Genomic DNA, 23,436 nt, shown 5'->3' on the forward strand with positions numbered 1-23,436 from the left:
AGAAAGCAATACACCAAAAATTTGATATGTCCTCATTTATTACATACAGTTCAAAGATTAATACACAATCACATAGATATAAGTATACAAAGGAATAGAGAATTTGCTTATCTTAAATAGTCAATGAGAATTGCAGACTTGAAGAGGTGGGGGAGGGGGGTTTAGGTTGAATATTCGAGGCCGTGAGTATCTATGTAGGAGTTTTGTTCTAAAAAGGAATATTTTAAGGATAAAATAGTAAAATCTTGGTCAAACTTAAAGTGTTAATAAGCTAAAAATTCATAAGCTGGGGGTGACCAGCTTATGGCTTTTGGCTTATTTTTAACTTTTAAGCACTTGGCTTATAAGCACTTTTAACTTTACCAAATACGTAGATAAGCCGAAAAGTACTTAAAAGCTAGTTTGACCAGCTTATAAGCTTAACCAAACACCCTCTTAGAATCATAGCCCGTTTGAATGGGTAAGCGTTAAGTGTTTTTAAGCCAAAATAGTTTTTAAGTTATTTTGTAGTGTTTAGATAAAAGTAAAAAAGTTTGTTTAAGCACTTATTTTTAAGCTAAAATAATAATAACAAGCCAAAAATCAAAAATTAAAATTTCTAACTTATGGTTTAAAAACTATTTTTGGTTTAAAAATCACTTAAAACAAGCGCATCCAAACTAGGGCTGGGCATATATCGGGTAAAACCGATAACCCGAACCGTTAATTGTTTATTGGGTTATCGTAACGGTTTAGAATTTTTCACTATTGGGTTATCGGTTCGGGCCTCGGTTTTTTAATTTTGTTAATGGGTTAACCGATAACCCAATAAGAATTAATAAAATTATGACTTTACCCTTAAGTATATACATATGCTAGGGCTTCAGTTCATTTTCTCCTATTCTTTCTCAGCCGCACTCTTCCATTGCTTCATCTTCATTCTTCATATACCTTACTAGTTACTCCTAGCGTAAGTCTTTAGTCTTATACAGTACGCTGAGCTTTGACAANTAGTATTACGGCCCTAGTGCTACGAGATTACGTTAAGGTTTTTGTTCGTTACGGTTTTCTTTTTTAGGGTTAGACTATTTGAACTAAACAATTATCTTAGTTTATCTTGGATTGTTAGTACTATATGTTTGGACTTGTTAATTTTAAGGTGAAATTGTTACTACTTTGTATTATTATTAATGTATTTGGACAACCGTTGTTGAAGAATTAGTACTCTTCCAGTTGTGGCCACCGGACAGAACGCATAAATGGGTAGTATACTATATGTGAATTCTTCTCTTTTTTGCTTAACTCTGGTGAATTGTCTTCTCTTTTTCGCTTAATACTAGATTGAGTTTTCTTATCGGGTAAACCGATAACCGAACCGATAATGATCGACAACCGATTAATCGATAACCGATAACCGATATCTTATTGGTTCGGTTATCGGTTTATCAAATTTGTAAACCGATAACCGATATGCTAAACCGATAATATTCATAATCGAACCAAATCGACCGATGCCTACCCCTAATCCAAACAGGCTCACAGTCTAATCTGAATATGATTTGCTATAGGTCACCAGCTACACAGAGCAATACCAATTTCATAACAAAGCCATTAAAGCCATTATTTGGATCAAATTTATTACAAAAAAAAAAAGATTATGTTGTGGATTTATCAGGATCTACAAAATAGAAACTACAAAAAGAGTTTTTATTTTTAATTAATTTGTCTTTTAATAATCATATTTTTAGTATAGTTACTTAGAGATAATGAGATATTACTCATAGGGGGTGTAAGTGTAAAATTTCCATAATATAGGATGTGTACAAGTTTAATTTTAAAACATAGTGAGTCTATTCGAAACTGAGTCAAATAAGGGCGTCTGGTATAACTAACCCTTAAATTATTTAGAAAGGAATAAATTATACTAAATGACTGCGACTTGTATGCAGTTAAACGTAACTTATAATTTATAAACGCATTCATTCAATGAGAATTATAAATTGGCAAGTGCGACTTATAAATTATAGCTAATACAACCACACTTTCCCCTCGGCGTTTTGGTTAACAGAAGTGAGAGAATGAGAAAGTACAAAAAAAATCAGAGCTTCAGCTAAAGAATACAATCAGCTTTTCCGATTGCATTACTATAGAAGAAAGTTTACCAAAATTCATTTGGTAAGTTGAATTAACAGCTTTGATCGACACTCTACTCATCAAAAACCCTAAACCCCTCATTTCGTCCGATTATGCTGGGTGTTCGTAGAAAATTATGCCAATTTAGTAGACAAGTTCACACGTTGTCTCGTGATCGCCCTAGTGAAACCTTAAAGATGAATCTTGCTAAATTGAAGGAGAAGAAGAAACGAAAAGATCCTCGTAAGAACCAATTATTCGTTCAAGTTCCAGAATCAAGAGCATGGCTTGACACAGCTACTATGCCAATGATACTCACTGTCGTTGGTACCGCACTTTTTGCTAAGCTCCTCATGATGGTATGTATTATATTTAGTGTGTGTGGCACTTTGTTACTGTACTGTCTCAATTCGAAAATGGGATGGTTCTATTGCAGTTTAGATCCTATTTTAGTATGAGTTTCAGTTTTGCGCACTGACGGTGTATAAATTTTTACACGTTCAGGTTAATTTGACCCACGATGATAGGTAACACTTCATAGAAAGCCTGATATAGTAACTTAGGGGAGGCAAATAACACTAGGTGATTTATTCCCACTCCCAAGCCTTGATTGGCAGAGTTATTTGATACATGGTATGGACACCACAATTATAAATAAAAGTTTCGCACTGATAGTGTATAGTTGTTGATGCTGTTAGTTAAGAAGCAGGTACACAGCTAGAAGCCAGCTGTTAATGAGTTGGCATAAGTGTAGGATTAAGTTAAAACAAGTTAGTTAGTTAGTCTTGTGTATAAATAGGGAACTTTATTTTCATTTCAGTCTGGTAGCTCAATATTGAAACCAGTGAGAATGTATTTCACTTCCCCTGCTCTATCATCTCTTTTTCCTCTTCTGCTCACCTCTATAGCTGACCTCCATTAACACGGTATCAGAGCTCCGGTGACGTTACCTGGTTCAGCAATTAGGAGAAGCTAGCTGCGAAGAGAAGTAAGTGGAAAATTCTCACAAATTGAGCTCGTATTCGAATCTTTGACCTACGGCGATTGTTCCTCTGTGATTGAATCTCGATTCGCCGAAAACTTCAATCTCAATTGTTGATTTTGAAGATCTGCTGTTGATTACTGCAATGACTATCGAAGAAAGTACATCCTCTGCCCCAGCCACTCGAACACTACATGATCAAAATGTAGACCTAGTTCATCACAATCACTCTCTCTATATCCAACCGTCTGATACACAAGGTGCAGTTCTCATTTCAATTCAACTTCGAGGTTCTGAGAATTATTCATTGTGGAGTAGATCTATGAAAATTATATTGCATGGAAAAAACAAACTAGGTTTTGTGTTAGGAACCTATAGAAAACATATGTTTGATCCTAGCTTACATGAGCTATGAAATAGGTGTAATGCTATTATGCTAGCTTGGATAATGAACATTGTGGCCACAAATTTACTTAGTTCTGTGATATATGTTTCTGGTGCTCACAAGGTTTAGGAAGACCTTTGTGAGAGGTTTGATAAGGTCAATACATCTAGATCTTTCTACCTACACAAAGAAATTGCGAAGCTAACACAAGGTCTGTTATCTGTGTTTGAATATTTCTCAGAGAATTATGAGATGAATATGAGGCTTTAGTTCCTCCTCCTTCATGTGGCTGTCCAGAATCTAAACGAAATGCATAACATTATCAGCTTCAAAAGTTGTATCAATTTCTTACTGGGCTAAATGACACTTTTGATAATGCTAAGGATCAGATTCTCATGACTAGACCAATACCTAATATAAATCAGACGTATGCAATGATCATTAATGTGGAAAGTCAAATAAGAAACAATGCTACTGTTGGTGTCGGTGATCCTACAGATCTACTGAGTAACAAAGCTCCAACTGGTAGTTACAATCGTGGTTATAAGCCCAGAAACAACTTTGGAAAGTCATCTCTTCAATGTGACTTTTGTCATCTTAAAGGCCACACCAGAGACAATTGTTATAAGCTTCATGTTACCCCACTGATTTTAGAGGCAAGAAAGGAGAGGGAGGTACTCCTGATTCCAAGGGTGCATATGCACACAATGCCATCATAGCATCTGATTCACCTAACCAACAAGGAGGCACTGCTAATGTGGTTCCATCATATGCTTCAGCAGTTGGTAGTTCTTCAGCAGTGCCCCCTCAGCACCTTTCTTCACTCAGGATCAATATAATCAGATCCTGCAGATGCTGAACAAAGGAAAACAGGTTGAAACTATGGCTAATTCTGCAACAATGAATACTACGGGTACAATAACAACTCTCATGTCTCATGTGGTGAGCAATAATTGGATTATAGATGCAGGTGCTACTAATCATATGGCTCACAACTTGAATCTACTGAGCAATATTAGGAAACTATCAGACAGTGACAAAAATTCAGTTCAACTTCCTAATGATGAAAAGGTTACTATTAGTCACACTGGTGATCTATCATTGTTTAAGGATAAATCAGTACATCATGTGCTCTATATTCCAGATTTCAAGTTCAATTTGATGTCAGTGTCAAGATCATAAAAGAGCTAAGATGTCTAGTAGCTTTCTTTCGTGATGCATATTTTAGGAGCTCTTCGCTGGGAAGGTGATGAGGATTGGCAAAGAGGAGCATGGTCTCTACATTTTGAAGCACGAGGAACAAGATGATGCCAAGCAACTGTTAGATCCTAGGCCAATTCATTCCACTCCTCCTGTAAATAGCATTGTTAGTGAGTCCAAAGCAAATAATGCTAGTGCAGCAAATAAGAATTCTTCTTAGATGATATTGTCTTGTGGCTTAAGAGGTTAGGTCATGCACCTTTAAGAGTTCTGAAGAAGATAGGAAGTTTGCTGAATGTTCAATTGAAGGAGCATTTTTGTACAGTGTGTCCTGTTGCTAAGCAGACCAGAATTCCTTTTTCTTCCAGTAATGCCTGTTCTATTAATGCATTTGATCTCATACATGCTGATGTTTGGGGCCATATAGAGTGCCTACTCATAATGGTAGGAGGTATTTTATGACTTTGGTGCATGACTACTCAAGGTTTATCTGGCTTTTCTTAATGAATGATAAGGTAAAATCTATTTTGAATTTGAGAAATTTTCTGTTATTAGTCAAAAATCAGTTGCACAGTAGTGTCAAGGGTCTAAGGTCAGACAATGGCACTGAATTCTTTAACAAACAAGTGAACATGGCATAGTTCATCAAAGCTCTTGTGTACTCCTCAACAAAATGGCAGAGTTGAAAGAAGAGATAGGTCCATTCTTGATATGGCTATGTGTCCCACTAAAATTTTGGGTAGAATGTGTTACTACTGCTCTTTACATTCTGAATAGGCTGCCTAATATTGTATTGAAGGGTGCATCTCCTTTTGAAAAAGTTGTTTCACAAGTCTCCATCTTTACAACATCTAAGAGTTTTTGGTAGTCTGTTATGCAACTAACTTGAAGAAGACAAACAAGTTCTGTCCTAGAGCTGTTCCTGCTGTTCATCTAGGCTATTCAGCAGTTCAGAAGGGTTATGTTCTGTATGACCTCTATTCTCAACTCTTCTTTGTTAGCAGAGACACTGTGTTCAGAGAAGATATTTTTCCATTCAAACATCTACACACAATTCCCTCTCCTTTGTTTCCAGTTCTAGAATTCAGAGATGCTGAGTGTCCTGCTTTGCATGATCTTGACCTAAGTTGCTCCGACACGGCAATTTAGGTGCTGCACCCGTGTCAACACGACACTAGTATGGGGGTGGGTATGGGATCTATACCGGATTTGGTCAAACAATTTTGGGTACTTTGACCACGATGGACGGAAAAAATCGAGATGAGATACAATTTGATTCCCGAAATCAGAACCAAAACTAGGGTAAATTTGAAGAAAATAGCACATTTTATTTAGGAAATCAATCCTTTACCTATTTACAACTTGAGAATAAAAAAGAAATCCACATTTGACAAACTATATGTAAGTATTCCACAAAATTTCTCATAATTTAGAGATATATTTATATTTTTATATTTTTGAATTATTTATAGCCGGATCCCCGCACTCGTATCCTTACTAGGATCCGTATCCTCGAATCTTAGAATTTACATCTGAAATGATCCGACCTCTAGATCCACACCCGTGTCGGACTCCCGCACCCGTGTCCGAGCAACTTAGATCTTGACTCCCTCGGTCCATCTGTTACTCCCCGTCCTTCTATACCTTCCTTGAATGATCAACCTAGTCCATTCCTTTCATCTTCACGTTCTCTCCCTTCTACTGATCATTCTTCTTCACCTCATCTTCCTTCTCCTGCTAATCCTGGTTTAAGAAGATCTTCTAGGGTGACTAAGCCTCCTATCTGGATAGAAGACTATCTAGTGTTGACCAAGCCTTCATCCTGTTGCTCATCCTATATCACAGTGTGTAACCTATGATCATCTCTCACCTGCCTACAGGGAATCACTTGCAGCTTATTCATCTATTATTGAGCCAAGGTCTTATGATGAGGCCAAGGCAGATCCCAAGTGGATTGAGGCCATGAAAGCTGAGATTTCAGCCTTATAAGCTAATCAGACTTGGACCATTGTTGATCTTCCTCCAGGTAAGACTCTATAGGGTATAAATGGGTGTTTAAAGTGAAGTACAAGTCTAATGGTGAGGTGGAGAGGTATAAGTCTAGTTGCCAAAGGATATAGTCAACTAAAAGGTTTGGATAATAAGAAGACCTTCTCTCCTGTAGCTAAGATGGTGACGGTTAGATCTGTGATGGCTTTGGCTGCAACATCTGGATGGTATATTTTCCAGATGAATGTACACAATGCTTTTCTTCAAGGTGATCTCCTTGATGAAGTGTACGTGCACATCCCAAATGGCTTTGCCAGCCAGGGGGAGTTACAGCAGCAGCAGAATGTTTGCAGGCTTCATAAGTCACTGTATGGGCATAAACAAGCTCCCAGACAGTAGAACTTGAAGCTTACTAGTGCACTTGCCATGGACTTTGTTCAATCTCACTATGACTATTCTTTGTTCACACATAAGGTAGGCTGTGACCTTATAGTAGTATTGGTATATGTGGATGACCTATTGGTGACCGGGACTAGCTTAGCACTCATTCAACAAGTGGGAAAAGATTTACAAGCTAGGTTTAAGATGAAGGATCTGGGGGAACTGAAGTATTTCCTTAGTATTGAGTTCTCTAGATCCAAGGAAGGGATTTTGATGAATCAAAGGAAGTATGTACTTGAGCTAGTGTCTGAAATGGGATTAGTAGGCAGTAGACTGCTGCTACTCCTCTTAAGTTCAATCACAAGCTCTCCTCTGTAGAACTAGACAAGTTTTTACACACTAATGATGACTCAGTTGACAAAGAGCTAGAAGATCGAAGCAGCTACCAAAGGCTGATTGGCAGACTATTATACCTGACTATGATTAGGCCTGATATTGCCTTTGTAGTTCAGGTACTTAGTCAATACATGCATGCTCCTAAGCAGTCTCATATGGATGCAGCCATAAGAGTAGTAGATACATTAAGGGCACAACAGGTCTTGGGTTGTTTATGCCAGCAGGTGGAAGCACAGAATTGACAGCATTCTGAGACTCAGATTGGGGAGCATGTGTAGAAACCAGGAAGTCAGTAACAGGCTACATGGTGAAGTTTGGACAAGCCTTGGTGTCCTGGAAATCAAAGAAACAAAGTATTTCAACTGTGGCTGAGATCACTTGGTTAATTGGGCTGTTTAAAGAGCTTGGAGTGAAGGTTAACTTGCCTGTGCAGCTGTTTTGTGACAGCAAAGCTGCAATTCAGATTGCAGCTCACCCCATTTTCCATGAGAGGACAAAACACTTTGATATTGATTGTCATTCTGTAAGAAAAAAGATTCAAGAAGGGCAGATACTAACTCAGCATATTGGAACCAAGGATGGGTTAGTTGACTTGCAAGCAAATCATCTGGTAGGCAAGCTGAGGGGGGGTGTTGAGGCTGTTAGTTAAGAAGCCGTTACACAGCTAGCCAGCTGTTAATGAGTTGGCATTAGTGTAGGATTAAGTTAAAACAAGTTAGTTAGTTAGTTAGTCTTGTGTATAAATAGGGAACTTTATTTTCATTTCAGTCTGGTAGCTCAATATTGAAACCAGTGAGAATGTATTTTACTTCCCCTACTCTCTCATCTCCTTTTCCTCTTCTGCTCACCTCCATTAACAATAGTTTAATACATTATCATGTTAACTGACCTACAATAATGGGTAACTCTTCATAACAAGTCTGATATAGTAACTTCAAAAATAGAATAAGAACCTTGTTATAGCCATTTAAATTGAACTGATAGTGTAAAAATTATTTTTTGAGATGGAGGGCGCACTATAACGATAGTGTAAAAATTATTTACACCAACAATTGTATATAACTTAAATCCTTTTAGTATTTGGCTGAAATTCGAATGACCTTGAAATGGACAAAGCGCTAGTATGTTCATTTGTTGATGTGATTCTGGTGGATTGTAAAAATGCATAGAAGGTAAGCTTGGGGATAGTGATAGCTGAAAAAGTTTAGTGTTGTTTCATTGTTGGAGTGATGTGAAAATAACTTGATTGTTTCGTTGATGTTCATAATCTTAACTGGAGAACTACTTTAGTACTGTAACTTACCAAAGAAACCGAATGTTAATAGTACAACTACTCTAATACTGTAAAATACCTTTGGTTTTCTTGGTTTGAATAGATGCTGCTTATTTTTATTACATATGTTGCCATGTAAACAAGCTTAAGCGGAATCTTGTTAATAATGATTGAGGATGTTGATGTAATTTAGCTGACTGAATCCGCAAACTTCAAAGTTCAAAGTTGCCATCATTGGCTTGCACTAAGCACTAAGTTACTTTCAATTCTTTGGCATAAGAAACTTGCTTGTATGCTTTTACAATCTAAATCAGCTGTGTAGTTTATAAGCTACAGTTGTGTTTGCATGCAGTATGATGACTCGAAGTCTCAAGAAATGATTGAGAGAAAGATAAAGAATGCGCCTGATGGTCAAGGGTCAGTTAGGATGCTTACCCGTGAGGAATGGGAATCAATTCAAGACGTGAGACCAAGAACTCCATTTGAATCTAAACTTGCTCGTCCAAATGCAAGGCTAAGGACAGGGGAACCTTTGAAGATGGTAAATGCATTATTGCTTTAAGCTTTTATTCATCTGATGGTGGGTACTATTCCTGCTAACGTTTTAGAGAACAATCTAAGTGGGTCAGAAAGCTTCCTATAGTTGTGAGACTTCCAGTCGACAAGTGAATGCAATTTCTAGCAGAATATCATATTCACGATAATGACTATAATGGTGTCGTAGTATTTAGAGAACTATCATTATTGTCACATCAGTTGCCTGTTGGCCTAAAACTATGCATATCAACCTTGTGCCTGATTAAGTTCACTTTTCATCTTTTGATGGACAAAGAATGTAGTCGTCAGTAGAGGTTTGGATAAGCTTGGAAATGAAAATAAAGGGGAGTTCTAGGTGTTCGACATCCCCATTTCCTTAGAAAATGGAATAAGAGAAACTGCATTCGTTGTGGATTTTTGTGTTTTCATTTTCATGGACCAATATTGGATTTGCCTTGTTCATTTGGATGCTAATATTTCTTCTCTTTTTCTTTCTCCAGTTAAGAAAGTCGATATTAAAAAATTGTAAATATGACAAGAATTGCTACCTCGTAAATATGGGAAAAGCTTGGACTGCCTTTAATTGTGTAATTAGGAATATGAATTGCTTTTTTCCCCTTTTCTATATTGCTTGTAAATGCTACAATTAAATCTCAACATGCTTGAGGGAGATAATCAAGCAATTCATTCTGCTATTCTTTACATGGTATCGGAGCCAAGGGTTTGAGTTCACTCTGGAAAAATTCTTCTTCCTTCTGTTTCCAAACAGGAAAAAAGAAAAGAGAAAGAAAGGAAATCTCTTTCATACGCGTATTGAGTCTCAACTCCCTCCTAGAAAGGTTACCCTGTCGCTAGTGACCCCAACCTTAAAAGCCCAGCGCTGGAAGCCACACACATGTATCTCACTTGCCATCCATCACCTTCACCAGAGTTTCACGCACCGGCACATGGGTCGCTTTCCAGTGACCTTCCAACTGCCAGTGTATCAAGGTCGACCAAGTTCCTAGCTTCATCTTCTCTTCTCACTTTCTATTGGCTTCAATTTTCTTTCCCATCACCCTTTTCCAAATATTTCTGTTGCTGACCTGGCCTTGAGTTTTTTCTCCTCTATGAATTGTTTCTTTCTTTTCTAACTGCTTTATCCTCAGTCCTCACTGTTCAGATCTTCCTTCTAATGTGTCGTAATCACAATTTCCTAGTATTGACATTCTTAATATCTGCAATCCTCACATACAATTTGGTTGGAATGTTAAAAGTCCAGCTCTTCTTTGATTTAGGCCAGAAATGTTGGAAGTAGTGCACAACTAAAGGCAACCAGCTAATAAGGCCATCAAGTTATGTGGGCTAATGGTGAACTCTCAACTATATATTTTAAGTTTGAAGTTTCAGTTCCTGGTAAAACATTACAGGTGTAGTTTGGGGAAAAAGTCTATCCAAATAATGGAAGTCTGGAAATATATATATGAAAAAACTAATGAGACCTTCATTTTTCAATTGAACTTCTCTACTTTTGTTTGGTGTCAGGTTTTTGTTAAGTCAGCATCAGTGCAATTCTATATCTTATTTGGAAACTTTGTCGTAAGATCACGCAAAACATATGTTTAAATGATTAGGCAATGGTGAATTTAACATGATTATGCAGTGTTTGTTACTCATTTTCCAATCTTCCAGATGTCTTAAACGTATTATGTTACCTTATAAGTGGTAACTTATCATTTATTCTTCTCTTCTTCTGATACTTCTTATTATTTCCCCCAAAATTCTTACTGGTTCAGTGGCATGACAAAATTTTGAATGACTATGCTGTTTTGTTTGATCACTTTTATGCAGGAAGATGTCAAGGATTGGACAATAGATGTTATAACCGATGCACTAACACGAGCTGAAGAATGTGCTAAATGAGGATCTAACTAGCTTTTAAGTTGATAACATCAGTATCCTATTTCAACCAGAGCTGCTTCTTATGAACCAGGAGGTCTCTTCAACCTCATATGCCCATCTCAACATGCCATCCTTCTATTAGCAGAAGTGAAGTAATGCTGCCTTTCTTACCGGACAGCAACGACTAAACTTATGCTAGCTGAAAGTGTGCTGTGCAGAATTTTTGAGCCTCAAAGATTTTTTTCTCCATAGTACTGTACTCCATTCTTGTTATAGTTTCTTTTTTTACATTATTGGAAATGGCGAACTTTAGTCAATATACTGAACATTTTCCTTTGAATAACATAAATATTATTCAAAGTACTCTTTGTTGCCTGAGAATATTCGTTTCGTTTGTTCTTGAGCAACTGGTGCACTAATAAAAATATTGGATGTCATCTTCTTTAACCAATTTTTAGCTGTGGGGAAGAGGCATACATAAATATTATAATCTTATGTGCATGGTTTGTAATGTTGGCTATAGGATTGACTCATTGAGTAATTGTAATATCAGAAATGACTTCACCTAATTTCAGCAATGAAAATGGCAGAATAACATGACTTCAACCAATTTTAATGATGGTAGTATTATTTAATGAGGAAAATGCCACAATTATTTTTTCTTATGCAATCAACTCAAATATTGCAATATTTTTTTCTTATATGGCCAATAAATAATATACTATTATTTTACGCTAAAGTTTATGTTTTATGCCAATACACTCGACCAAACCACCCTAATGTATTGCTTTGCATATGGAGTTGCTTTTCGTATGGAGCACTTACCTCCAGAGTGGGACTCTCAAAAAAATACTTTTCTTTGCGGAGCTTAGTGCACCTGGCTGTTTATGTGTATATCCGACAATAAGTGAGAACCCCAATAAAAACCTACTACCTCTGGTTCATAGTAAGTGATTTATTTTTATCTTTGGCACACCCTTTAAAAAAATACGAACTCCTAGGAAAAAAAATATGTATTCACTAAATTACCTTTAATTAAAATTTACCTATTGTTACCTTGATACATTGAGATATGTAAATACGGGAAAAATTTTAAAAAAATAAAATTAACTCTTTCTTGATTATGTAAAAAGACTTATTTTGAACCAAACTAAAAATGTAAAAAAGTCACTTATTATAAGCCCGGGTAGTACCATTTTGCCTCTCTATCCCAATTTATATCTCATGTTTTCCTTTTTAGTCTGTCTAAAAAGAATACTTTTCTTTTAAATTTGTCTCAAAAAAATTATATTTTATTTAAAAATAATTTAACTTTAATTTATTGAAGTAATAGGATTTATAATCACATAAAAAAATTATAATTTATTTTAAAATCTTAAATTTTAAGCCGAATCAAATATCACCGTATTAATTGGGATAAAAGGTGTATCTTTTTCCCATTTTCCTCGTAAGCTGACTAGAGATCGAGTTACCCTTTAGTGTCATCTCAGTTGACGGCCAGCTTAGTTTTTCCAAGTCTATATTTCGGGTTTATAACTACTCTTGATCTGTTTTTGACCCATATATTTTTTTGCTAATTTTAGCTGTTTAAAGTTTTTTAAACGAGGAAAAGAATTCTAGGTCACAGTGTTCTTGGAGTTTCATCTCATGTTTTGACTGCTCAATTTTACTCCAATGACTCATTTGGTGAGTTCCCATATATCAGTTTCTCCACTGCCTTTTTGAGATTTTATGTAAGTTAGTATTGGTTTATGTTGAATTTGATAGCTGCTTGTGATTTGAATTCTGCTCTAATCTTCTGCATCTAATGTATCTTTTGTTAGTTAGTATTTGCATGTCAATGAGGTTTTTATCCGCAAAGGCGCATCCAGGATTTGAACATTTTGGGTTCGAGTTTAGAATTCTACTACAACTCATTCAATTTACTGAGTTCAAAATGTACTATTTTGTACTTGTTTATTGAATTTTTTAACCCGTAAACAAGGTCCGAGCCAATAGAGGCGGATCCGGGATTTAAAATATATGGGTTTAGCTTTTATTATTTTTTGGCATTGAACCCGTTATATTTTTATAGTTAGGGTTTATATCTATTATGTGTTACACTTTTGGTGAATTTTTACACATAGATTTATGCTCCTTCGAAAGTACTTAGTTCAAATAAACCCGATACTCAAATGTTGCTTCCGCCCCTGCGAGCCGAAGCTACTAGGTTCAGATGAACCTATTAGTCTTTAACTACATCGACCCTTGGCTATAGGATATTATTACTCTTTAATTAGCAGTTTATGTCTTTCAGTGAGTCTTCAGTTTACAGATGCAGAATATATGTACTAGATGTGGGGACTGGGGAGGGACTGAGGCTTCTGTGGTTTTGTCATCAGCAATTTAGATTTGGTTTCAGGAATCTTGAATTATTGGACTAAAGACCTTGGTTCCCTTGCTCTACAGATCTTTCCACTTTTCCAGGGTGAAATGCCCTTCTTTTGAAATTTGCTTTCACATCTTTTAGTGCTTAGGAATGGGAATTTGATTCTCTCACGTTCATGGTTGAATATGGCAAGACTGATGTTAAAGGTTGTGCTTTTGGGCTTTGAGTTGGGTATTATCATATTTGACTTCGTATGTTATCTTACGGTCTTACAATTGCAGATTCCAGTCAGTATTTGGTCAGTAGAATATTGAATCGACACAACATCTGAATGTAACCATTTCGGATTTCCTTTTGGACATGAATCTGTGCCTCTTATCCCCAATCAACTTGTCTGTAAGCAGTTGTGGCTTATTATTGCAAAAATGTTTGAAAGCTAAGTTGCTGGAACAGTGCAAGCAAATTCATGCACTAATGTTAACATCGCACATCGACATGAATGCTTTGTCACTGAATTCAAAGCTCATTGGTGCCTATGCAAGTTGTGGGTATCTTGGTGCAGCTGATCTTGTGTTTGAAAGAACCAGAAACCTGAATATTTTTGCATTTAATTGGATGATTTCATCTTTCGCATTTCATGGCTACCCTGAGAAATCCATTGGTTACTTCTCTCTTCTTCAACAATCAAGAATTATTCCGAACAAGTACACATTTACTATTGTGTTGAAAGCATGTGTTGGTCTAATGGATCTGAACAAAGGAAAGCAAGTGCACAGTATGATATATAGAATGGGATTTGAGTCAGAGTTATCGGTTGCCAATGCCTTGATTGATATGTATGCTAAATGTGGCAATACAGAATATGCTCGTTTAGTTTTTAATGTAATGGTTGAGAGAGATATTGTATCCTGGACATCAATGATACATTCATATGCTAACACGGGGAAAATAGAAGAATCCTTTATTTTGTTTGAAAAGATGAGGTTAGAAGGCATAAGGCCTAATGATTTTACATGGAACATAATGATCGCTGGATATGCTAGGAAAGGAGATTGTGACACAGCTTTCACGTTATTGTCTAAAATGAATAAAGAGGGGTTGACTCCAGACTTGGTTACTTGGAATGCCATGATTTCGGGGTTCGTTCAAAGCCACAGATCGACTGAAGCATTAGCATTAGTTCAGGACATGTTGGATGCAGGAGTTAAGCCCAATGAAGTCACTCTCACTGGGCTTCTTCCTGTGTGTGGGTTGATTGACTCTGTTTCTAGGGGGAAAGAAATTCATGGCTTAGTATATAGATTAGAGTTTTTTGCTAATGTCTTTGTTGCTAGTGCTCTCATTGACATGTACAGTCGATGTGGTAGCGTGGAAGAGGCTTGGGATGTTTTCAGTTCCGTTCCTTTCAAGAATATTGCATCATGGAATGCTATGATAGGATGTTATGGAAAGCATGGCAGAGTAGAACATGCAATCAAACTTTTTGAGAAGATGCAGTATGAAGGAGTGCTGCCAAATGAAGTAACATTAACTTCTCTTCTTTCTGCATGTAGTCATGCTGGTTTAGTTGAGAGAGGTTTGAAGATCTTTTGGTCCATAGAGGAGTCTTATGGCGTTAGAGCAAGGAAAGAGCATTATGCTTGTGTTATTGATCTTTTGTGTCGTTTTGGGAGGCTAGAAGAGGCTTACAATATAATCAAAGATATGCCAACAAAAGTTACAGATTCAATTATTGGGGCTTTCTTCAGTGGTTGTAAGGTCTACACAAGGAGAGATCTTGCTGAAAAGATGGCTAAGGATATATTGCACATGGATCTGAAGAAGCCTGAAGGTCTTGTAGCTCTCTCAAATATTTATGCTGCTGAAGGAGAGTGGGAGAATGTTGAGAATGTGAGGAGCATGATGAAGGACAAGGGATTAAATAAGATGCCTGGTTCCAGTCGGTTGTAGAGAATAAGATGATATGCGGAACTAGATCTAGGAATGTGAAGCAAAATTTGATTTTAAACCATTAGATAACGGTAAGAACATATAAGATATACATGCTATATACATGCTTTGCTGTTTGCAGTAGTGTCTGATTTGTTGCCTTTAATGTCGCTTAAAGTTGAAAATGATTATTCAAGGTCTCACATCCTTTTCTGAAGAACCTGTGTATAGGGAATGAGGAACATGGTTTCCATGATATAATATACTTTTGCACTCAGCTAATTGCTCTAAGCTCTCTGTTATGTGGCTTTACACTTTCAGAAGTTGGAAATTTTGCTTATCTGTTAAGTAGCGTAGGCTGCATTGAAAGAGTACATATCTGCGAATATTTTATTCATGCTCAAATAAAACAAAGAACTATCATTTTAAAAAACAAGTGGGATTCATGCAGTCTTACTTGAATTTCTTCCTAATTTGGTGCTCCTTTGCTCATACTGGCTGGAAAAAGTTCTTTATACTCTTTCACCTTGAAGTAGCCTTTTAATTTGGTCAAGTTATTTTGTGATTTTACTCTATGAGGTCCATCTTTCAGGTTTGAGGTTTAGTTGATTGGTTAACTCTGTGAAGTCCACTATTCAGTAATCTAGTATAGTACTGATCGGTAGTGTTATTTGTGTTCTTTTTCTTTCTTTTCTTGGATGCTATGTTGCAATCATATTCTCAGAACTAGCTGTACCGTGTTTTTCAGTGTATTCTAGAAGCTGTGGCATAGATGGAGCATTACTAATTTTGGTTAGAGCCAAACTGATTAGCGCTCTTAACAAAATTAATCAGGGCTCTAAATACTTCTGTGCAAACTCCAACAGTCTAACGTTTCGTTGTTTTCTCTCAATCTTGTCCTAGTATCTGTTTTGGGATCTGAATCATTTCATACGTTTCTCATTCTTGATCAGCAAGTCTTGTGACCAAGAGATTTATTTTAAGAAGTATGATGTGAAACAACTTTCATCTATCTTTTTTTAATAAATATAATGCTATGCTGGGATGGACACAAGGGTCGTGATACTCAATATTGTTTCGCTTAAACTATGTTATTTCCTAGAAAGGATAAGAGTCTGAAGAGAATATAATTGGATTACCTTATGATGTATTGATACCTGCATCCAGTTGTTTACTACAATTCAAATGGAAGTAAAACTGTTATCCTTCCTCCTCTCCATCAATGAAAAATCTGAAGGACTTTTTCTGTTCCTCTTTCACTTCCTTATAAAGCGGGGGTAATGATTTGTACATTCCCCCTTTTACTTCTGCTCGTGCACCACTTCCTCCTTTCACCCCAATCAAGCTTTGCTTTAGTCGTAATGTGAAGCTGTTTGTGCATAGACTTTACATCTTTAACTTGGAATGTACAGTAGAACTGAGTCTATTTCTACACAATGTTATTACCTTTAGTATTGCTTATATAGTTGCTTAAACTTATGCAACAATTAAGAGCCCTGCACATTTGTACTTGCCTACTTCTAAAGCCTTCTGCAGTATTTATGTCACCTCTTGAGAGTAACTATAGTTGATCATTTCACATAGGGCACTTAGCTATTCTTTCAGACTGATACTGGCGGAGGCAGCAGGATAGCTGAAGTATACTGACTGAAGCTAGACATAGTTGGGAGTACATATCTGTATGCATTTAATTCTGAATTAGGTTGTCCACATATCAAAATCTGTTTTTCTTTGTTCCAAAGTTGGTTTCTGGTTTATGTGGAGTAGTACAGAAAAGAGTGGACACTGTGTTTCCATAATGAAAAGTGTAGGAACGGGAAGATAATTCCAACTTGGGGTATTTATCGATCATGTATCAATTTCTTCAAACTTTGCCTCACAACAATCAGAGTTAACTGGGAATGGAGGTCTTGACTTCCTGTCATTGTCGCATAATTTAAGTTCTCCGGATTATCTTTTTGTAGTGGTAGCTTTGCCTCTTGTTTTGACAGCCAGTTCTCCTCCCATGCATGTAATCCCTGGAAAATAACATAAGGCAAAAAGAGAGAGTGTATATACTTGATTGTTGCGTATCCATGATTATTAAGTGTTGTGTGCACTTTTCTATTGATAACTTGGATATCCTTCTGTAAAGTTTTTCTTTTTGAATCTTCCATTGGAAAATATAGTTGATTCATGTCTCCTGTTTTATTTTATTTAGCAGGCGTATTTGCTGCTAGTTTGTTAAGCCTTGGGGTTATCAAGGCAATGGGTCGAGGAAGAGGAAAGGGTAAGAAGTTGAGTCTAATTGACCCCAATGATCCAGGAAGTGATGAGGAAGAGAATATCCCTACTCAGAAGAGGAGAGGAAGGCCACAAAAATCATTCAAAGATGACATTGAAGAAGAAGCAACTGAGATGATCGACGAGGAAAATTCTGAGAATGAAAAAAATGGAATCGCAAACTTGGAGATTAAAAATTCTGCTACGGGAAATGGGAAGAAGAGGAATCGGAATACTCTGATTAAAGAAAAGCGTGATTCAGTTAAAGAAGAAAATGATAATGGAACAAGATCAGGCAACGATGAATCTACTAGGTCAAATAATGGCTTCCGTCATAGGCGGAAAAACAAGCCTCGCCGCGCTGCAGAAGCTGGTTTCAAGTGCAACTGACATTTTGGCTGTGTCTTATGTGGACTCAGTTCTTTTGTGATGGCAGATAGATCCTTTTACACTGTAAATCACGCCTTAGTTTCCATGTTCCTTTATGTATGCTCATTTTGGCACTTTAGTACATTGACCTTTCTTAACCTTTTTGGAAAGGTCTTGTGCTGGTAGTACCGTTTATGTGCAGAGCGTTTTTATTTCCTATGCAATTTGTTGTTTGTCTGGCTTTAGATCTGATTTTCCCCATTGTTGCGTTTGATCGTTTCCTTGTCCCGTGACAGGTGAATTCAATCAAGAAGTGAAGCTAGCTCTTTCACTTCAATTTTTCCGTGCCTCTCTACTTTTGAAGACAAGTGAAAGAAAAAATGGTGAGTGACAAACGGTGAGGGTGCAGTGCGAGACGTTGATAAGGCGCCTATCACTAATTTAAACCATATCGCAGATCAAAAGGTCTAATATTTAAGTGAAAAAGAATAGAAGAATCCGCTTATTATTCACCAAGTTTCTAATCAAGTGCTTTTTGCAAAGAAAACTGATAATGAGTTATCTTTGTGTCGTAGTGTGATCAATTGTTCTTTTTTCATTCTAAATCAAGGAACTTACAAGAGATTGAAATGGACAAAGCAATCCCATAATTTAGGGATTGAGTTAAGCGAATACTATGAATTACGTTTATTGGAGTCGAGAGAAGAACAGTTCCCATTAACTATGATTTATTCTTTTATAAAAATGAAGGCTACCGAATGTTGGCTGCTGCAATTCAAAGTACTCAACAAATCATTTCTATTAGTAGTTCCTATAACCAAATTAGTCCTTTCATTGATTAAGATCCTCTCATTTGCTCTGTCATCTGAAAGTAACAAGGTCTTTTTTGTCTGAGATTGCAATGGCATGACTTAAACATAAAACTACCTACCATACATGAGGCCGTCACAAAGAATTGACATTGAGCGTTAGACACAGAATTTGCTGAACGAAATGTAAGAGTTATGTAAGAGAGGAGAATTTGAGTTGAAAAAGTAGAAGTCGCAAACTTCATTAATTTACTCTGGCTTATTAACAAGTGTATGGGAAGACCTGCCATATTTCCATTAGTTTACTGTGAACATCGACGCAGGTCGGTGTTCACTAATTTACTATGGCTTATTAATAAGAGTATGGAAAGGCATGCCATATTTCCATTGGATTAGTGTGATCACCAACGCAGGTACTTACACTCGGAAGTAAGACGAACAGTATAACCTTGGCAACTGACATTTAAGCGAATATAGATACAACTCAAACATAGTTAAGCCATATGGAGTCGTTTGGTTGGTGGGAAAAAGAATAACAATTCCGAGATAAAATGCAGGATTATTTTATCCCGCATTTCATTATGGATATTAATTAGTCCCGAAAACCATTTTGTACTAAAATGGTGGGATTAACTATATCTCACCCCATGGAATATCCATGTCTATACCATCCCACCAACCAAACAACCACCAAGTGTGTTTATACAAAACACATATCTTGCATTCATTGATTTGGTGTAAACGTTAGGCATGATTAAGTTTTCACCATTTAGCAGGCTTCGATTTTTTGGAATTGGTTAATCTTTGTCCAATAATACCAAAAAATCAAAGTATGCTGCGAGGATAAAAACTTACATACATCCAATATTTACACCAAACCAATAAATGCAAGACATGTGTCTTGCATACACACACTTCTCAATTAAATATGTTTGAATAATATGTATTTTCACTTAAATTTTTGACTTCTCACCAGAATTCAAGTCATCTAATGTCTCTTTCTTAATATTCCTTTCGGCTACAAAACAGGGAAAAGGGTTACCTTGGCCTTCCAGAGGTCAGGTCTCCCTCAAAAGATCCAATCACAGGGTTCAGAGAGAACCAGTAATCAACAAAATATTAACAACAATATGCCTGCGTTTCAAAAGGTTATATAAACTCGAATAGAAGATGAATTTACAAAACTGTGACCAGTACATCATTCTTGAGACAAAATTAGATCTGGATTTAAGGCATTTACAACAGGAAAGCGCTAACTAAAGACACTAACCTGAGATTATAAACAAATTAAATCTTGAATAAAGACAGAAAACAATTTAAGCGAAGGAGAAAAAGATGAAGTGGGAGAAAACAAAAGAAAGTATTATGGGACAGCACTCCAGCACAAAACATGTAAGCACTGTGAGCACTTTAACTATGAATGGTAGAAACAAGACACAAAGATCCTGTCACAACTAAATGGAGCAGACTAACATTTCTCCAATTTAAGCCTTAAAATGTAAATGGCTTCATCAAATTCTCAGGTACGTGGCTCAACACACATTTCTAAAAAACTCAAGTGGCACGAAGGAAAACAACTTAAAATATCCACCAACTATGATTGAGTGTGACCAAGCTAAGCCAACTACACCAATCAAGCCGACAACTAGACACCAAGAACCATAGATCTCTAAACATAAAAATATCATTAATCTATCATAGAATGGTGCATACTTGCACTTAAATATCATTTTCACTTTAGGTGCATACTTATTAAATAGAGAAGCAACACATGTAGCTATGAAACCAAACTCACAAGACACATGAATCTATCATAGAGTGATTCCTGATGAGGAGAGTACTTACTAAATAGAGAGCAATAAGAGCCTGCCTGCATCACATGTATCTATGAAACCAAACTTACAAGACACATGAATAACTCCAAAAGTAGGTTCTAGCTAATCCATATTTCATAGAAGGAGAAAATGTCTAACCTAAGACAAAGCACAAATTATATTATATTTATCTAGATATGATTCTCTGGTCGCACAGTAGTAATAAAATGTGGCAAACTAGGGCTCTTCAAATCTTCTAGGTGGTGTCTGCTTGCTAGTGCTCCAAATATCTACTCAACCCTGGGCTGAGGATGCAATAACCAAGAGACCTGAATGCAACTCCTACATCGCTTAGGAAAATCTACCTGGAGTAAGGATGGTAACGGCCACTGCCACTATAGCCTGCCCTACTTCCATATAAACCTCCTGGTCCACCGTAACCAGCACCGCCAGATTCATAACTAGCATCAGGGCCAACTCCACCATAACCTCCATAACCACCTCCACGGCCATATGAACCTAGTCCACTGCCACCATATCCCCCACCAAACCCACCAGCGTAAGAGCCAAAACGACTAGAATAACCAAGTGACGGGTCCCCACGGTAACCACCAAAATCACTACCACCAAAGTCTCCATATCTACCACCAAATTCACCGCCACCGTATCCATATTCACCAAACCTAGCTCCAAACGACCTATAAGAAGCAGGGCCAAAACCGCCACTGCCAAAACCGCTATATGAATTGCCAAATCCTCCATAACTATCACCATATCCACGCCCCCTAGAGTCACTACCATATGCAGGAGCAGATGCTGGGTTTGAGGGTTTCTTTGGTTCTGCCTTCTTGATCTCAACCTACAATAAAGAAGCAAGTTAACCTAGAAGTTCCACCTGCATAATAGTCTGACAGCTGAGCACTATAAGATGCATACCACATTGGAAAACCTACAAACTTATATTCCTTAAATTAAACTGTCACACATGCACTCCTTAAGACAGAGAGGTATAGGTTAAAAGAAGAAAATTTGGGCTGGGAGATGGTACGAAAGCGCAACTTGTAGATCCACTTTGCACGCACGACAGCCATGTCCTAGAACATTCGACATCATAGAAAAATATCCTACAAAACTTACCTGAGTACCCATCATGTCAATCCTATTTCCCTCAGCCAGTAAATTATCAACTACTTGTTCATTGTCAAACACAATAAATCCAAAACCTCTAGAACGCTTGGACACATGATCTCGTATGATCTCGTACTCTGTTACTTTCCCAAACTTGGAGAAAAAGTTCTTGAATTCATCTGACAACCAATGTACAAGAGACATCAGTTAAAGTACTTCAAAGCTTAAAGAATACTAATGCAACTGCCAGACAATAAAATTAGTGATGTAACAAAAACCACATTTACCTTCAGTCATGGTAGTTGGAATGCCACCAACGAAAATCTTCTTTGTTTTAAAATCCTTTGACTCAGCAGATCCTTTCGGAATGGTTCTTTTAATCTCAACCTGGCAAAAACCAATACCACAATTCAGAAGCCAGAATCTTTCAAGTACTTAAAAAGATGATTTTCAGCTGAAGCTTCAAAAACCAGTAATATTCAGAACTCTAATAAATAAATGAAACCCATAAATCCAGCTCATGACCTCACAAGCATATGACTAACTAAATTGTTTGTGCATATTGGAGCCAGTCAACAAAGTTCACCATAGCTTTCTAATTTTTCAACTCAATTCGACTACAATTGAAAATCAGTACAACAATTACTAAGCCCAAGTCCCAAACAAGTTGGGGTTGGCTATATAAATCGTCAGATGACCATGTTTCTCGATTTAAAGCTCAACTCATGTCATCACGCCGAGTTTTAAATTAAGAAATGAAGAATTATAAAAATTCACTATATTTTTAATGGCATATAAATGTATCATAAGGTCAAAACACTCTTGGAAAAGCAATAGCTTCAAAATCAACGTACTAACAAGACTAAGACTAATTGCAGTAGCAAAACTGAGGCTAAACTACTCACTTGTTTGTCATTGATAATATGGTTTTCGGCTATAACAGTGTCTACAACGGATGGATCTTCGTAAGTGATGAACCCAAAACCTCTGGGTCTACCAGTATACCTATCCTTCATAATCACCGAGTCTATTATCTCCCCATACTTCTCAAAGTACTTCACAAATTGTTCTACCAAAATCAAAATCCAATTTTAATGCCGCCCTAGTCAGTAAATCAAAAATCTACTAGCAAGAAACAATTAGTAACACATAAAAACAAGTATGAAACAGTTAAAAACACTAACCTAACGTTGTCTCTTTCGCTAGACCTCCAATAAAGATTTTTCTGTTCAATACGTTAACAAATAGCAACAAAAAAACCTAATCAATACACATCAATCTTTATACGAAAAACAAACCAATTAATTGGGCAATACACCTACATATTTTCATAGAAAATTTTCAATTTATCTAACAAAATAAAAGAGAGACGAACCCAGGACTAGCGCCGTCGCCGAAATCGGTCTTTCTGGAACCCATCGGTAAGATTGAGGGGTTTGCGGAATAGTCAGATCTGAGAAGGTGCTACACAAGGCTAGGGTTTGTGGTTGTGTATGACGTTGGCACAATATGGAGAGATTGGGTTTCTATGATGCAATATATAAAGTATAATTATATAAGTTAAAGGTTATTTATTTCATTTTGGGGCATACAATCTAGCCGATTGACAAAAAATAATTAC

General features: G+C 36.7%; 4 protein-coding genes across 5 annotated transcripts; 3 read left to right on the forward strand and 1 right to left on the reverse strand.

Moving 5' to 3' along the window:
- On the forward strand, positions 1,986–11,587 carry LOC109228636. The gene is made up of 3 exons (XM_019393793.1): positions 1,986–2,471; positions 9,071–9,259; positions 11,086–11,587. Exons 1-3 carry the CDS (start codon positions 2,226–2,228, stop codon positions 11,155–11,157), a joined length of 507 nt encoding a protein of 168 aa, XP_019249338.1. The 5' UTR covers positions 1,986–2,225; the 3' UTR covers positions 11,158–11,587.
- LOC109228637 (pentatricopeptide repeat-containing protein At3g12770-like) lies at positions 12,558–18,309 on the forward strand. Of its 2 annotated transcripts, none has more exons than XM_019393795.1 (3): positions 12,558–12,822; positions 13,786–15,525; positions 17,634–18,309. In XM_019393795.1, exon 2 carries the CDS (start codon positions 13,865–13,867, stop codon positions 15,452–15,454), a length of 1,590 nt encoding a protein of 529 aa, XP_019249340.1. In that variant the 5' UTR covers positions 12,558–12,822; positions 13,786–13,864; the 3' UTR covers positions 15,455–15,525; positions 17,634–18,309. The 2 variants fall into 2 exon arrangements, with proteins under 2 accessions (XP_019249340.1, XP_019249341.1); XM_019393796.1 differs by lacking the exon at positions 12,558–12,822 and adding an exon at positions 12,876–13,710.
- On the forward strand, positions 17,609–18,085 carry LOC109229819. The gene has a single exon (XM_019395369.1). It carries the CDS (start codon positions 17,609–17,611, stop codon positions 18,083–18,085), a length of 477 nt encoding a protein of 158 aa, XP_019250914.1.
- On the reverse strand, positions 20,010–23,354 carry LOC109228638 (heterogeneous nuclear ribonucleoprotein 1-like). Its single transcript, XM_019393797.1, has 6 exons — positions 23,191–23,354; positions 23,000–23,040; positions 22,721–22,884; positions 22,103–22,202; positions 21,825–21,994; positions 20,010–21,546 (listed from the first exon to the last, which is right to left on the reverse strand). Exons 1-6 carry the CDS (start codon positions 23,232–23,234, stop codon positions 21,049–21,051), a joined length of 1,017 nt encoding a protein of 338 aa, XP_019249342.1. The 5' UTR covers positions 23,235–23,354; the 3' UTR covers positions 20,010–21,048.

Source organism: Nicotiana attenuata, chromosome 7, assembly GCF_001879085.1.
Source record: "Nicotiana attenuata strain UT chromosome 7, NIATTr2, whole genome shotgun sequence".
Classification (NCBI taxonomy): Eukaryota; Viridiplantae; Streptophyta; class Magnoliopsida; order Solanales; family Solanaceae; genus Nicotiana; species Nicotiana attenuata.

Coding starts and splice junctions, on each gene's coding strand:
- LOC109228637 (XM_019393795.1), top strand. CDS start 13,865: ATGAATCTGTGCCTCTTATCCCCAATCAACTTGTCTGTAAGCAGTTGT.
- LOC109229819 (XM_019395369.1), top strand. CDS start 17,609: ATGTCTCCTGTTTTATTTTATTTAGCAGGCGTATTTGCTGCTAGTTTG.
- LOC109228636 (XM_019393793.1), top strand. CDS start 2,226: ATGCTGGGTGTTCGTAGAAAATTATGCCAATTTAGTAGACAAGTTCAC. Junction 2,472..9,070: donor TTGCTAAGCTCCTCATGATG/GTATGTATTATA, acceptor GTTTGCATGCAG/TATGATGACTCGAAGTCTCA. Junction 9,260..11,085: donor CAGGGGAACCTTTGAAGATG/GTAAATGCATTA, acceptor ACTTTTATGCAG/GAAGATGTCAAGGATTGGAC.
- LOC109228638 (XM_019393797.1), bottom strand. CDS start 23,234: ATGGGTTCCAGAAAGACCGATTTCGGCGACGGCGCTAGTCCTGG. Junction 22,203..22,720: donor ATATTATCAATGACAAACAA/GTGAGTAGTTTA, acceptor GGTTTTTGCCAG/GTTGAGATTAAAAGAACCAT. Junction 21,547..21,824: donor TTGACATGATGGGTACTCAG/GTAAGTTTTGTA, acceptor TCTTTATTGTAG/GTTGAGATCAAGAAGGCAGA.